This window comes from Lygodium microphyllum, chromosome 12, assembly GCF_053477565.2.
Source record: "Lygodium microphyllum isolate KBCC chromosome 12, Lygodium_microphyllum_v1.1.10, whole genome shotgun sequence".
NCBI classification, from domain to species: Eukaryota; Viridiplantae; Streptophyta; class Polypodiopsida; order Schizaeales; family Lygodiaceae; genus Lygodium; species Lygodium microphyllum.
Genome location: NC_141146.1, coordinates 148,178,936 through 148,195,502, shown reverse-complemented (window position 1 = coordinate 148,195,502; position 16,567 = coordinate 148,178,936). Strand labels below are relative to the sequence as shown.

General features: G+C 45.8%; 1 protein-coding gene across 3 annotated transcripts in view; it reads right to left on the bottom strand.

Annotated features, from left to right (window-relative positions):
* Window positions 1-16,567, bottom strand: part of LOC148028426 (callose synthase 5-like) — a 275,331-nt gene that overhangs the window by 158,768 nt on the left and 99,996 nt on the right. Inside the window, exons 11-22 of one of the 3 annotated variants that reach the window (XM_087690228.1) lie at window positions 15,658-15,734; window positions 15,396-15,468; window positions 15,210-15,314; window positions 10,748-10,865; window positions 10,322-10,656; window positions 10,151-10,203; window positions 9,976-10,036; window positions 9,725-9,806; window positions 9,577-9,626; window positions 9,376-9,462; window positions 3,540-3,650; window positions 3,316-3,404 (exon numbers count right to left, since the gene is read on the bottom strand). In XM_087690228.1, coding sequence (XP_087546354.1) covers window positions 3,316-3,404; window positions 3,540-3,650; window positions 9,376-9,462; window positions 9,577-9,626; window positions 9,725-9,806; window positions 9,976-10,036; window positions 10,151-10,203; window positions 10,322-10,656; window positions 10,748-10,865; window positions 15,210-15,314; window positions 15,396-15,468; window positions 15,658-15,734 — 1,241 coding nt within the window. The remainder of the gene's footprint in view (window positions 1-3,315; window positions 3,405-3,539; window positions 3,651-9,375; window positions 9,463-9,576; window positions 9,627-9,724; window positions 9,807-9,975; window positions 10,037-10,150; window positions 10,204-10,321; window positions 10,657-10,747; window positions 10,866-15,209; window positions 15,315-15,395; window positions 15,469-15,657; window positions 15,735-16,567) is intronic. The other 2 variants (XM_087690230.1, XM_087690229.1) reach the window with 2 other exon arrangements.

The following is a 16,567-nucleotide window of genomic DNA, read 5'->3' as shown; positions in this document are numbered from 1 at the left end:
GCAAGACTCATGCAGAGGTTGCAAACCATTGGGGTCCCAGAGGATATGTAGTGGTGCATTTACACATTGTATGAGACAGTGATGACAAGTAGAGTACGAGTGCGTGGAGGCACAACAGACTCAGTGTCTAGTAGAGTTGGTGTAAAGCAAGGCTGTTCGCTCTCTCCTTTGCTGTTTGGATTGTACATTGAGGAGATTTCAGATTATATACAGAGATGGGGTGATATGGAAGCCAACTTGGCAAGGGTATTGATACCAATTTTGCTATATGCAGATGATATTGTGCCCACCTCAAATTCACGTGAGGGGCTTCAGCGACATCCGGATGCATTGCATGTGTTTTGTGAAGAGAAAGGCCTCAAGGTTAATCTTGGAAAGACAAAAATTATGGTCTTTAACACCTCAACAGCTTGGGTGACACACTCAAAGTATCACTTTATGTATGATGGTCAGTCTTTGGAAATGGTTAGACAATATGTATACCTCGGGGTCACTTTCAAAGGGCCACAGTTTTCATGGAAACTGACTTCAGAGGCTAGGCTTGCACGGGCATATGTAGCTTTGGGCACTCTAGAGTGACAGTGTGCACACACAGTTCTAGGAGCCCTGTACCAAATTGTGGCTCTTTGACACTTTAGTTATGCCCACACTACTCTACGGAGCAGCCATTTGGGGCCTAGGCCTTTATCATACTAGACGGCTGGTGCCTCTCATGGATTGTAATTTGTAACGGACTTGAAGCACACCAAAATGATGGCTAGGAACATATGGAGAGACCGCTGGTCATGATGATAGCACGTATGATGAGGGCAAAAGCCTCAGTACCACAAGAGATCATCCGAGAAGAGTTGGGTGCAGCACCCATGGTAGTGGAGGCACTATTCCAAGCAATCACTTTCCTCCAAAGGATGTGGCAGCTACCTAAAGACCGATACCCTAGAATAGCTTTGGAGTCTTCAAGATATCTTGCAGCAGAGGGAGATAGACAGTGTTGGTACGCACATATAAGCACGTGGCTGAACTTGCATGGCATTAACATAGACAGATTGCCACTGTTCAATTACAGCTTTGATTGTCCCACTTTGAGTCTCAGCCATTCAGAGTTGAATAGAGTGATCTGAGCAGACATCACTAAAGTGGAGAAAGAGAGGACTTGGTCCAAGTCCCCCTTTCCCATTAGGCAGCACGAAGATGGCACAATACCAGTGTCACTTCTTGCAGCTTTCCCATGATGGTTTTTTAGTGAGGCCGAGATATATGGATGCTCTAAGCTCAACTCTCTCATGGGCTTCGAGTTGCTATTAGACAAATCCACACCTCATCACATCAGCTAATGATTGAGACAGGTCGATGGAGCCATGTTGCAGCAAATGAGAGAATATGCCATCTTTGCGGATGGGAGCCAGAGATGGAGGAACACTACATTTGTAGATGTATTGTATACTATGATATCTAAGGCTGCTACCATTGGCTCTTTAGGAGGGCTTTGGACTATTGAAACGGGTGATGGACTATGAGGACCAGAGATGTCTCGGTCTTTTCTTATTGGAGCTCAAACAGGGCAGAGTAGCATTGTTATCGGATCGAGCCAATCCAAACCACATCCACCCCTCCAAAGAATAGTTACAAACTTTTTCAGTATAGCTAACCCCCAGGCCACTGCCACCTTAGACACTACACCTCCTACTGACAAGCGCCATCAAGAGACATCATTAGGTGGCATCACAGTAGATAGAGCTACAACATTATGAAGAGCATGACACCCTAGGGTACCAGCTCAACAACGTAGGCATGCTCATATGCAACACATTCGTGCCATGATTGCTTGCTACAGACGAAGATTACCACGCTGACTCAGTTGGAGATAGCTGGCAGAGTTTTGGTGGATTCCATAGACTGAGAGGGAGATACTCTATACTCTTTCCTTATTTTTCATTTCTCAATTCAATTTATCATGTATATCTAGACATAGTTTTGTTTTTCTCTGATGAGAGATTATGATACCAGTTGTATTGGTTATGGTCTCATAGACCATCCTAGCCTTCTAGAGACCTTAATAGATTCTCTCTCTCTCTCTCTCTCTCTCTCTCTCTCTCTCTCTCTCTCTCTCTCTCTCTGTGCCCCACTGGGATTGCACTCTACAATCCCTCAAAATGGCTAGTCTGATGATAAGTTTTGGGATACTCGCTTGCACACACGTACAAAGAGAGATTGCTTCGGGCATTTGGAAACATTGCCAAGCAAGGAGGCTCTTTAGACACCTTGTGTGTAAGAAGAAGGGAGACTGTTACAAATTTTGAGACAAAGATAAACCAGCTATTTTGGGACAGGATAGCAAAAGCACATGAAGAATGTTTCACGAGAGACAATCTCCTATACAAATTACATTTCCTAATGCTTGGCTCCAATATAGGTGATAGTTGTATGATGTATCAGGACACACATTCATGCAGCCTGCATGGACCGGAAGGGCAACACAGTGATCCTCCTTCACTAGTAAGACAGTCAAAGAGAATGGGAGGGCACAAGATGAGAACAATGGAGCACTTCTCACATGCATGTGATACATGGGCATGTATGTTCAATGGAGAAATAGGTGAGGGATTCCCTGAAATATGGTCAAATGGTCAAATCATACTATAGTTCCACTCTTAAAGAGTGGCCATCCTTTGGGCCCCAGTAACTACAGGGCCATCGGCCACAAGCTGGTTTTAGATGTGGATATACCACACTAGACCATATCCTCACACTCAAGGCAATCATTGAGGAGGGTAAAGCCAAAGATAGGAGATTTATGTTACACAACACCTCACGCTCTATCATACAGTAAACTTCGCCCTGCTTATGTCACGCAACACCTTGCAAAGGGCCAGCAAATGTGCAACTATTTGTCAGCATTTTCTCCAGAGGAAAGAGACTTCTAAAAAACGAAAGTGAAAATAATACCAATGCAAGCCCTGTATAAGACAGCAGGGATACATCATGAGATAACAAGACAAGAGGAATTCTATACAAGGTGTGTGTGAAAAATAACTCAGGAGGTCTATAATACCAAACATATCTGATTCAAAATGATAGCACGTGTATAAAACTGGAAGGTATAAGAGTCCAACTAGAAGAATGGAACACTTCACAATACCTAGGCTTTGAAGGCTCAAAGGAGAATCTGTAAGAGGAACAAATGGCACCCTCATAAGACAAAAAATCATACAAATCCCCAAGCTTTTTCAACAATTAAGCCTGCACAGCAAGTCAGTAGAAAGAAAGGCAGAAAAGACAGAGGAGCTCTATTGCATCTAGGCTAGGAGCATTTACTTGTCGCTGATAATGTCTTCGTCTCGGAAACTTTTGATCACCTCGTTCCACAATTTGGAAAACTTCTCATATGTTCTTCTACTAGTCATCTGTAGAAATATCATAAGGAATAAATGCAACTAGAAATTATATAAATATTCGTGCCCCGCCTACTCCCAGACTACATTACACAATAAACTGCAAATATCTAAAGTGTATTTCATTGCTTGTGTGTTTTGCTGCACCTTGGACTCTGCAGTTTCCTCAAAGTCTGGTGTTTCAGCTGCATGTAGCCGTCCAACGAAAGCATTGGGAAGCATTCCGAACCTAGATCGTAGCATATCTAGTGTGCGGATCTGTATCATTGAAGTCCAGAAGTCACATTTCAGAAAACCTTTTTTTTTTAAGAGTTGCATATTTGTCCTGCTGTAAAGCATCAAAACTCTTCATCAAGCTCATAGGCATTATCCACATCAGATTATTCATAAAGTTATGTGATGAAACCTATAATGTCCTTCATTTTTCAGATCAGTCCAATATTGCAGTCAGAAATGTTTCTAACCATTCCAATTCATCTTACAAACAGCTTCATATTTCCAACATGAGAATACACTCATAAGATTTGACCAAAAGCCATACATGACAAAGCACATGAAAGACTGCCTGGCATCATAAACTTGGCCAGTGCAGCCCTATGAAGGGGCTGATGCCCACTTGCTTCACATAAAATTATTTTGCTTCTGCCTTGTTCAGTCTAGCCACAGTGAATTGCCAACAAAAAGGTTGTTTAATAATGCAAAGATATGAGTTATCAATGAGAGGACGAACTGACGCGAGCGCTCAGCACCGTCACGTCGTAAGGTTCTACCCCCCCTGCTCCGTCTGATCACGCCCGCCGTCCAATTTTGATCACGCCCCTTGCTCCACCTAATTGTGCCCCCCCTCCCCCCCCCCCCCCCCCCCGATCGCGGGCCGTTTCCTCTCCCCCGTCTATCCGCCCCGCCTGACCATTTTACCCCTCACCTGGACGTGATTGGTAGTTCTCTCAGAAGGCACTGCGACGTGATTGGTAGTTCTCTCACAAGGGACGCGCAATGGAAACCTCTGGTCAGACGCTAGCGCACTCAACGAGTGCCCCCCCAGTCAAACACGTTGCACGTAGTCCTCTCTAAGGAGCAGCTCTTAGCTGTCCGAGCTAAGGAGCTGGAGCTAATGGAAACAACGATTTATGGTCAAGTAGTAGGACATTCCCCAGCCAGGGCCTGGCTTCGGGACTGGCTTCACTCCATGCTGCGCATCGGCACAGCGCAGATCGTGGAGGCGGTCCTATTGGACCAAGGGATCTTCATGGTCCGGCTCAGTTTGGCAGACGCAGCTCGCGAGTTACTCACAAGTTCACCATATGCGTCCACGAAGGGGGTCATATACATGGTCCCTTGGTGCAATGGCTTTACTGTGGAGGAGTTTGCACTTCACAACAGGTTTCTTCGACACCCGGTCACCCTTCTTTTCCCGGCCTGGCGATTGAGTATCGCCAGTTGGTGGAATACTTTGGACGGCTTTTTGACACTGCCCTTCCCGCGTCCTTCGTGAATGCAGTGACAGCAGCAGCAGGAGTCACAAAAGTACAGGTGGCACCCGGTCACCCTTCTTTTCCCGGCCTGGCGATTGAGTATCGCCAGTTGGTGGAATACTTTGGACTGCTTTTTGACACTGTCCTCCCCGCATCCTTCGTGAATGCAGTGACAGCAGCAGCAGGAGTCACAAAAGTACAGGTGGCAGTGAAAGAGGTTAAGAATATCCCACAGTTCCTAGAGATTGAGGCACGCGGGCACTCCTTAAGGCAGCAGGTCATTGTGACTGGGCAACCAGGGTAGTAACTGCACAGCTATGACTTTGGGCATCAGGCAACAGTTTGTACGCGTTCCGGAGCCAAGGTGGCTCCGCCGATAGGCCCGCAGGTGGACGATGATGGCTTCACACGGGTCCAGAGACGACAGAGAGAGAGACGGCAAGGGGGGCACAGCCAACTCCTCAGACCCAGCCTCGTCAGCAAGGTGCAGGAGGGCGAGCGACGCCCCCTCGGCTGAGCACTCCACAGCCCCCCCTGTCTGTCCTACCTGGCAGGACCGCAGCCCCCCACATCCTCCACCTGCGTCACACACTGCCTCGCCTAAGTTCCCACAGTCCCCTCACCCCCCCCCCCCCAAACACCTGCCATGCATCTCCGTCCATCCCACCATCCCTCAATCCTCTTTCCCCCCCACCACCTCCCCTACCGAGCACCCCCCTGATCCGCACCCGGTTTAGGTGATCCCCCCCAGACCCACCCCCCCTCCTCCCACGGGAGGTGATGAGCCACACACACCTACCTCCGCGCACCAGCAGTCTTCCCCCTCCCACACAACCACCAGCTCATCTGCTCTTGCCACCCATCACACCTTCCCAAGACAGGCACAACTATTGCCACAAGAGTTCCTCCGTAGTGGCCCATGGTCCTACCTGAGAGTTGCGGAGTGTGGAGAGTTCCCACTACCTCTAGAGGTGTGGATCTTGGTGGTTCGTAAGTCAAAGAGGGGCAAGGTCCATCTACTAGCACCACCGAATGGACCAAACTACGCCTTTTTTCTTCACTCCTCTTACTCAGGGGAGTGAACGACTACACAGATGGGAACTGGAGTTCACCGTCCAGACCAGCGGCAAAGCGTACTTGCAAGCCTCACAGTTTCTCCTCCTCATCAACAATATCCACAACGAACAGATGTCTGTTCGGTCAGTCACAAGTTTCCCCATGAGCTTACACCTTGCATCTTGGAATGTTAATAGTCTCCACTACAGTGGGACACGTGGTTCCAGGAAGTTGATTGTTCGGCAGGAGTTGCAGCCTGCCCTTGCCGGACAGATCGACATCTTGCTTCTACAAGAGCACAAGCTCACCCCCACCCAAGCCCAACGGGTTGGGAAGGTACTTCCGGGCAACTCGCACACTTACTGGGAGCATGCCATAGGTGCCCACGGTAGGAGTGGAGGCTTATGCACCTCTATTGGCCCGAGTCTCACCGCCTGTGTATGAGACCACGGGACGATAGTGGCAGGCAGGGATCTATGGATCAAATTGGATACTGGGGACTCGTGCATTGGAGTCCTCAATGTCTATCCCCCTACGGAGGTTAGGGCACGCAGTAGGTTCTGGGTGGAGATCGTATATGGACTCCTAGAGGTGGACTCCTAGATCGTTGGAGGAGATTTCAATAACCTGGAGGCTTTGGAGGACCAGCAAGGCAGAGGCACAAACTACCAAGGCATTGGCTAGGGAGGAGCAGGAGGCATGGGAGGTCTTTTTGCCTGTAGTCGGAGCACGCGATGCTTGGAGAGACCCTGCCTTCCACAAAAGGGAGAGGTTGTTGGACTTCTCTTGGGGATACAGGCAGCTAGGTGCAATCCTTCTCGAGCGGTTGGACAGGTTTTATGTGGGAGATTGGGGAGGCTCTCGTGGAGGCCAGATTGAGCAATTGGCAGGCACCACCTTGTCCGATCATTGCCTAGTTCTCGTGACACTTAACCCCCCAGAATCCGCCCTAGACACACGATCCTATCAGATCCCTGACTCGATCTATAGGAGGGAGGAGGTGACGAGACAGATAGAGTAGATTTGGACCAAAGAGTGGGACAGGAGGGACCGGATAGAAAAGGAGGTTGCAAAGGTCCTAGCCGAGTCGAGCAAAATCTGCCAAGAGGCAGCCATACAAGCCAGGCAGCAGTGCTGGGAGAAGGACGGAGCACTCCGGCAGGACCTGGCAGCCACGCAGAGGTTATTACAGGAGGCACTGGGGGATCCTACCCTCCACGCACAAGAGGTGTGCGCGCGAGCAACCATTGCTGGCCTAGAGGACATGTGCTCGAAGTTCTCTTTCCAAACCTCAGCAGCCTTCTAGGCGCGGAAGGGGGACACAATGTGAAGGGAGTTCTTCCAAGTGCACCAGCATCGAACCGCAGGAAAACAAATACGCAGCCTTCGGAATCAGTATGGGAGGACTCAGTCTAGCCCAGACGACGTGATGGAGATTGCCACCGACTATTACACGCGCCTTTTCCAACAGGAGGCAGCTTCAGCTAGAGGACAGAGATGTAGACAGCAAGTATGGGATCGCATCCCGTCCCTCGTCACAGAGGAGATGGGACGCTCCCTCCTAGCTCCCTTCACAGAGAAGGAACTAGAGGAGGCTTTCCATACATAGGATGGGCAAAAATGCCGGGGGGGGGATGGCCTCTCTAAGGCCTTCTTCACTACCTATTGGGAAGTGGTGAAGGACCCCCTACTGATGGCCTTCCAGGAGATTTTCACTTCAGGACAAATGCCAAGGAGTCTCTCGGCAGGCCTTATCAATCTCCTCCCCAAAGGGGAAGACCGGTTGGAGCTTTCCCAGTGGAGACTGATCACCTTATTGTCAGGGGCCTATAACGCACTCGCAAAGATGATTGGCAGGCGACTACGCCTCGTGCTTCCAGACATCGTCCATGACACACAAACAGGCTTTGTCCATGATAGGAGCATCCTTGACAATGTATTCACCTTCTTTGAGGCGACAGAGTGGGCTCGGCACAGTGGGCAAAGACTGGTCATACTACTCTTGGATTTCGAGAGAGCTTACGACAGGGTAGACTGGAATTTCCTAAAAGGCACCATGGTGAGGTAAGGATTCCCCCAGGTTTGGATTCGCGGAGTCTCCACCCTTTACAGATCGGCCATCAGCAGGGTTCTCATAGGCGGAAGGCGAGGCGAGAAGTTTCAGCTGGAGAGATCGGTTCAACAAGGCTGCCCCCTGGCCCCATACCTGTTTCTACTCTTTGCAGAGGCGATGTCTCACTTCCTCAGGTCACATGTGAGCGGATTACGCGGCCTCCGACTTCCAGTGAGAGAGGAGACTGAGTTGTTAGACTGAGTATACAGATGATACAGCGCTCTACATAGAGGACAATGAGTTGATGTTGGACAGAGTGAGGCTAGCTCTTGACGAGTTCTTTTCGACGGGCCTTCTAGCACCGCCTATGGGATAGCTGGAGGCCGAGGAGGGTGTCATATTTCTTATGACTGGGGGCACATGGAGGCTTGACGGTGGGAAGTTGGCTTGCCCAGATGCAAAAGGAGGGAGGTTGTAAGCGTTGCACACAGCAACCTCTGGAAACCCCAAAGCACTGCATGTGGTCATGTGAGAAGGTGCAGCTCGTGTGGAAAGAAGCATGCCGCATCCTTAGCCGTATAGCACCCAGTCTTGGATGTATCTCATGGGGAGCTTTCTGTTGGTAGGCAGTCAGCCCCAGGGCCATCACCTTCTGTATGAGGCCGGGATGCAGGACATGATATTCATTATGGAGGCAGGGTCATGCGCAGTGGTCGGTTTGGAGGCTCTACCCATCCGCCAGGTACTCGAGCCCATTGCACACCGCTCGGAGGTATGGGAGATCATTGGGAGTCTTACAAGATGGCATATCTGGAAGGCGCGGTGTCAGGAGGCTTTCGGCGGAGAGAGACTTTCAGCACAGGCGACGTTAGCAGAGCTCTGGACCTCCATCATCCACTCCCTCCGCGGCCGATGGGATCAGGTGCAGGGCGACTCTAGGGCTCGCCAAGAGCTCCAATGTCACTTCATGCGCACTTGGGGCGGCCAAGATCTGTTTTTCGTGATGCAGGCAGGCAGCCCCGTCCCCCCCCCCCCGGCTTCTTGCCCCCATCCCCCCTCGACCACCTTGTATACATTATGTATTTCTGACTTTGCATCAGCTCCAGCTAGTCTGTTGAGCATGAACACTCCGTTGTAATCAGTTTTTTGAGTAACATAATCAGCCACATTCTACTTGAAAAAAAAAATCAATGAGAGGACGGACACTATACTCCGCAAATTATTCTAAAGAATGATTATGTAAGATAAGCCAAGTAACCAATACTGGTGCACAGCCCATCAATATTACAAGCTTTTCTCAGATATTTTCAATTATTTCTTCACTATTTCAGGAATTCTAAATGAAGGACTATCTGCAATCTAGACTCTTTGAAAGGGTTCAAAGCTTGAAAAATCTTACCTCACCCAGCCGAAGATATGCACCCAGAAAACCTCCCCACAATGTGCACATGACAACATACCAGATCTGAGTATCCATAAGATAAACCTGAACACTCAAAAGTTAGTTGAATAAGATTACAAAATCATTAGCAACATGTTTATAAAAGCCTTCTATGGACGTCTACTGCCTTCTGAATTTTTCCTGCAACCAGTAACTTACCAAAATCACTGGTGCCCAAAGAGAAATAACAGCTCCAATGTTATGCTTGGCTGGATATTCATCATTATCAAAAGTTTCAAGGACTATCACCCAACATCCAAAGCCCCTTAAGTCCAATCCAGAAACTTATATTAAAAAAGACATGTACCATGGGGGAAAAGCTCGTGCCATTCATATTGTATATTGCGCACACTCATAATTTCTTTTGTAATGTTTATCAGCGGCTTGATCTGTTAAAATTTGAAATGCATCATCCAGACAATAGTACATATTAATGGTGTCATTATTCTCTAAAACTTCAGTTGCTAAATCTCATGATAAATTTCAGATACCACAAGCATTCTATTTTACATCTCATGAACAGGAATAAATACTTCCATATTCACAATTAATACTCACCTGAATGAAGTAGCTGAAGGTGAGCTTTACAAAAAGCAGAACAAGCCAAAAAAAAGTATACCTGATTGCAGACAGACACAAAATCATGGCTGTCGAAGTTGATAAAACACAGAGCTACTCCGCAACAAAAAACAAACAAACAAACAGAAGTTGAACAGCTGAATAGTCACTCTACTTGAGTAAAGATAGTGTATTCTCTTGCATACCACGCCCAACATACAACCATGGCTGCAAAATCAGAATGATATTCCCACTGTAAGAACATGGCTTAGTACATAAAACAGTTTATATTTTTTTAACACAGTCCGGTCCCACATTGAACTGTTGTCATCACAAAAGTACTCACTTGTGACCACCAATGCATAAGTTGGAAAATCTTCCAGTTTGAGTTTTCAATCCAGCCTCTGAGAGAGGGTAACAGATACAATATGGTGCCAATGAAAGTAGGGAACAAGTAGACAACAACAGCTGTTATATACAGGGAAGGAACATTGCCTCCCTGCTTTAACCAGTTCCTCAGGAACTGAAGGATGCCACTTGGATTATCCCATGAATGTACGTAAAAGATTGGGAGTAGTATAACCCATGCTATGGATACAAGTAGCTTTAATAACAGTCTCAGCAAGTTATTAAAACTAGTGTAATTTAGAACTTTGATATTCAAGCAGATGTCCAATACAACTGCAGCCAAAAGAACATGAAAGCCCTCAGTTCAATGTATTTTTGTGCAGATAACAGCTGCTTATTTTTTGTATCAAAGGATAGTAGGTACCTTGTAACAGATCAAGAAATGCAGCTGTTATGAAAATACTCAGTACATTCTCCAAAACTGAGAGATCCAGCAAATCAAATGAAGAGCCTGATCCACTCCACGCCATAATAATCATTGCCTAATAAAAGAGGCTAATGTGAAATCATCAACAGAAAATCTCAACATAGTGATAAGGAGCTTCATTGATTAACTTGAAATTCCAAAGTTTTTCCAGAAAATAACATTAGAGATTTCATTCACTTTATAGTTATGACATATGACAGACAGACCAATTTGACTCAAAGAACTCAGCTGGCTTTAACAGGGGTCCCATCATACAAAATCAATTTCTCAAAACTTCAAGCAAAGCTTGCTCAAGAATTGGCTATGAACAAATTAGTTCTTAGACATGAGATGGTCTCCATTGTGTGACTTCCACTACATGATCCCCAATAGACCGCTATGAACAAATTAGTTCTTAGACATGTGATGGTCTCCATTGTGTGACTTCCACTACATGATCTCCAATAGACCGCTATCCTTGGCAACAAGATGGATCAATCCAGGTATGTACAGACAACCTGTCGAGCATAGCTCCTAATATTATAATCTTAAAACCAAAGTGACTAAGACATAATGGACACATCAAGGATACATTAAAGAATTATCAGAGAAAAGCTAATACAAGGGCTGAAACAGACATATCTATAATCTCAAAACAAAAAAAGGCCTGTAATATGCACATCCATACTATTATTGAATGATAACAAAAGAAAGTTCAATTCAAGGACTGAGTGTATAGCTACTCGGTTGATCTGTATTACCAAACCAGATGAGACACTAAATGGAAGAAGATGTTGAAATCCAAAGTACAAGGAAAAGCATCTTCCCTCCCGATGCAGTCAGAGTAACCATGTAATCTCTACCATCTCCTATGCAGCATATCAATAATCTTTGTCCAAATTGCAGAGAGACTCTCTACTAAAGGTGTGTTCCAGTAGATCAATGGTATGACAACAGTGTGCTATCAAAATGAGCTGAATGATTATACTACCAATCAAACACAAGCAATCAACTCCCATGTGTGATGTCCCCCATTCCACTCTGCCTGGAGAACTCTAGTATCTGAATCATGCTCAACTGTTCTCCAGCACTAAGAAAGGACTTGTGACTATGAAAATCCTCACAGTCACAAGTCCCATCCACAATGCCAGCTATTGTCACTGTCAATCTTAGATATACCACGGAAGAACCTCTTGAGGGCTCTCCTCCACACTTGTTGGGCCTCAGGGTAATCCCATAAGCAGTGCATGTGTCTTCATCCAACACAAGCTACCGGGAACCTACCATAATGAAGCCATGTGCCAACTAGTCAAGTTCCTATGTGCAAGTTATGGCACCAGCAGTCTTCAAAAACGAGATAGGGCTGAGTGGTAGGCAAACTGTCTATTCATAGATGGATGGGTCCTCTCAAACTAGGGTTCGGCCTATGGGATGCAGATACTCTCTGTGATTGCATTTCTTTTTAATAAGACTTTGGTAATTTTGAGTTTTGGGGCTGTAATTGAGAGCTAATTAAGTAATAATGCATTTATTAGCTTAACAAAGACTTCATGTTTTTTGGAAAGGCAGCAGCTTAGTTTGGGCTAGCCTTTTCTAGAGTTAGCAAGCAAGACACATGGAAGCAACAGCGTTTCCATGGAGGAGCCTCGAAGTTCACTACAAAGCAGGTCAGCATTTCAGCATCCAGATACTGAGTCACTTGTGAGCTTTTGATTTGGCTAAAAACACATGCTCGTATAACTGCTGTATGATGATAATGTACCTTTGAATAAACAAAGAATAGGCTGTATCTAGAGTTGCTCCAGGTCTCATGCTTGGCACAAAGAGTTGAGAGGTTCATGGTTCCATTAATGTGTTCACTTAAGGCATATTCTTTCTCTCTTGAAAAGATGGTCATGAGCATGAATTAGTTTTTAGTTGATGTAATGTTATGCACATGGTGCTTTTTTGCTGGTTAAATGATGTTGCTTGAGTAGCGATCGTTTGTTTGTGTGGGGTTGTTAGAGCTTTAAGAGTTTGTGTTGTACTTTGGCAACGTAGTTGAGCTTGTATGCACTTTGTGTTTTGTTAGTTAAAAAACACACTTAGACATTGATGTAAGGGTCATGCATGGTTGAGATGTTTTTTCTTAGTACTACAGTTACTCATTGTGATTAGACGAAGTCGAAACTAGACCTGTGCATGTACACCCAACATTGCAAGAGGAAGGCAAAGCCTTTCGCATGCCTTTGTGTCAAGAATTAAGACTTATGATCAAGAGGGCTGCAAGAACCATTGTGCCTTGAAATTGAGAGGTTACCTGGCTGCCTTCTTGTGGTACATGCTTGTGGCCTTGTGTGATTGCTTCATGCGTTGTCAACATTGAAGAGTTTATGATAGAAGAAATGTACCTATTGGGACTCTACTATTGAGTAAAGGGCATAGAGGCTGAAAGAGGACCATTGTATTGAGTTGAGGATTGTTCTGTTCCTTTCAGTCTTTCAAGATGACTGTGGATCATTGTATCTGAGCCTAAACAAGTTAGTCTAGCACTCAGTCACAAAAACCTTACCAGGGCTCCTTTATGTCTCAACTGTGTGGTAGAGAGGGTTTTCCATATGCACTATGCACATGTCAATGTGACCCTCCCCCGATAGCCTGCTTCACCATTGTCACAGTTGTGCATTGTGAGAGGAGAGAGGAGGGTTTTATAGACTGTTTTGAACTGGGAAGAGCAAGGAAAAGAGGGGCAGCAAGCTGTCCTTGCTCAGGATCATCTTCCATCAAGCTTTTCTCTTGATCTATTCATTGTTTCTTGACCTCTATCATTGGGAGAACACTGGAGGAACATAGCAAGAGTGTGTTGTGCGGATTATGGGCTGATTTTGATTGAAATCAGCAGCAAGAAGCAGGGCAGCAAGCTGTCCTTCAACATCTTCCTCTCTTATAGGGTATTTGTTGTGAGTGGTCTAAGGAGAACATGGTGAAGGTCATCCATGATCACATAACAAAGCACTTGTCTCGTTGGTTTAGGGGTGCTAGGTTGGAGCAGCTTTCGGAGCAATGGCCAAGGTGTATGATGAACATCAACTGGAGGTCTTAAGTAGAGTTTCCTTACCTTCACATTCTTCTTCATACATGATACCACAAAATAGTGATGCCTCCCCTTGGACATTATTGACTAGCCACTTGTACAGGCAGCTCACCACTATATGTTGACAAAAGCTCAAGTGATGGCTTGGCTGATGGAGGCATGCTCGGTGGTTCAAGGGGTGAACATCACTCGCGTACTACACTGGTGGACTAGTATGAGGAATTGATCCTGGCTTCTAAACTAGCATCCAAGTATCATTGTATAGCACCCAGTTCTCTCTTCCTCATCTTCAACCATGCTCCCATATGTAGCACACTGGACAGAGCACAACATCACAGACCCCTTCAAATATACTTTCTGGAGACACCTATGGGATAGTTCCTCTAGTCAGTGGCCCATGAAGGCCTAGCAATTGGCAGTTCCTTGGCTCAGATGCAGGAAGATGCGAGCATTGTGCATAGTAGCACCTAAAGACACCAAAGCAGTATTTATGGCCTTGCAAGGCTGCACAGCTGGTTTGGAGAAGAGCTTGCAACATCCTCTATTGAGCAGAGCCCAGCCTTGTGTGTGTCTCATCTAGGGTGCTCGCTGCTCGCAGTCAATCAGACGCAGATACCATCTACTCTATGATGTGGAGATGCACAACATGATCTTTATCATCAACGCTAGTTTGTGTGCAGTAGTGAACTGGAGGCTTTACCCAGCCAACAGGTATCGGAGCCTACTGCATCGCAATCAAAGGTGTGAGAGATTATCAATAGCTTCACAAGGTGGCACATTTGAACGGCTCACTGCCAGCCAATTTTCAGCTGAGAGAACCTTTTGTATATGTCACCCTGGCGGAGTTCTAGTCGTCCATCATTCACTCCCTCAGAGGCTGTTGGCAGCAGCTTCAGGGGACCCTTGGCATCAGCAGGAGCTTCAGCAGCAGTTTCTTCACCACCTAGGGTTGGCATAGCCTATTTTTCACTCTATGGGATAGCAAACCCCGATGGTGTTACACTTCATGATGGCTACCCCCCCCAAGCCACCTTGAGAGGCCTTGTATTATACGTTCTGATTGGCTTTCAGCTGCAGCTAGATGGTTGAGCGCTTGCACTTCATTGTAATTTCTCCTGAATAATATGATTAGACTCACACACCCCTACCCCCACCCCCCCACCCCCCCCCCCCCCCCCTGCCACAAAAAAAAAACAAAAAACAAAAAAAAAACAAAAAGTCGCTTAGGTTGGATTCAAGAATGACAAAACATTTGTGTATTACTGTTTTCCAAGTGTCAATGTCTTGCCAGAATAAATTACAGGTACTACAAATTATGTCAACAAAAAAGTGCCAGAGAGTCAATACCTGCAAAGCTAGAATATAAAAAGTCCACATTCGGCCAAAACTTCTAAAAAGATGCCAAAAGGTTCGAACCTCCACAAAATTCATCTTTTGAGCACCTTGAGATGACTATGATCCAATTGAAAGTTCCTCTTAATATCAATAACAATCGATAGGACAATAAAACTGATTCAAGAAGAAACACCATACCTTGGAAGAATGAATCTGAAACAACTCCACTTCCTCTTTAGGAGGCCATTTTTTCTTTGTGCAGTCAGAAGACCTGCATGATCATTTCTCTTTACTGACACTTCTAAGTCATTTTAGACATGTGCAAACTTCCCTCTATATATTCAGAGAGTAACACTCTCCTTGCACTTTCTGGATTGGGTTGAATCAGTCTAAGAAAATTTTGCCTTTACATCAACACATACAAAGCGATCATAGCATAAGGTGGTAAAGGTTAACATACCAAAAGAATTCATTCAAATCATCGTAGTTGCTCCATGCAGAGTGAGGTGCTGTACCATTCTTGTTATTTCTTACTTCCTGTCACAATACATATTCACTTGATTAAAATATAAACAAATTATGTAATTAATGATGCATGTGCATGTGTGCAGGTGTTGTGCACTATGCACTATGCACTGTGCACTATTCATCGAGATGTGTTCACAAGCAGCCAAAATTTAATGCACCGCAGACTTAAATGACCTCAACAACTAGGAATATTTAAACAACCTGGAATATTTAACACAAATAGGTTGATGCTTTTCAGGCCACCCCCTTCCTATGAGAATATTGTCTCTCCCCACCTTGGAAAACAAGGTGGGTATCAGAGAAGCCAAGGTGTCAGGTCCTCAATCACACTAGATGCTTAGAACCCTCATCTTAAGCTAGCAAGAAACAAATTACATTCTTTAGATGTAGGGTCGTAACTAACGTGTAGTAAAGAAAACTACTAGATAGTCATCTTAGCGATGTGATATGCATGGACTACCTAAGCACATCTGGTCTACTAGATTTACCACCAGGCTTCGGCAAATATTGAATCAGTGCAATCAGTTGCAGACTCAGACTCAGATAGTCAGACTAATAGGCTAGAATGGAACTCTGATGTGACAATGGCCACCTAAGTTGCCAAGAACTACGCTTACATGAATTAAGGAGGAGGAGGAGGAGGACCAATGGCCAGGGTAGAGGACATGCAGCAGTAGCACGAGTCCACCCTGAGGAGCTCGAGGAAGATGTGCGTGGGTGTGGGTGTGGGTTCGGTTCTTAAAGAGTATGTACTGAAACTGAAGGAGGAGACGGGTGAACCTAGAAACGTGGGAAAAGGAGCAGGAGGATGCCCGCCGTCTGAACTTACTCTGAAGAACACG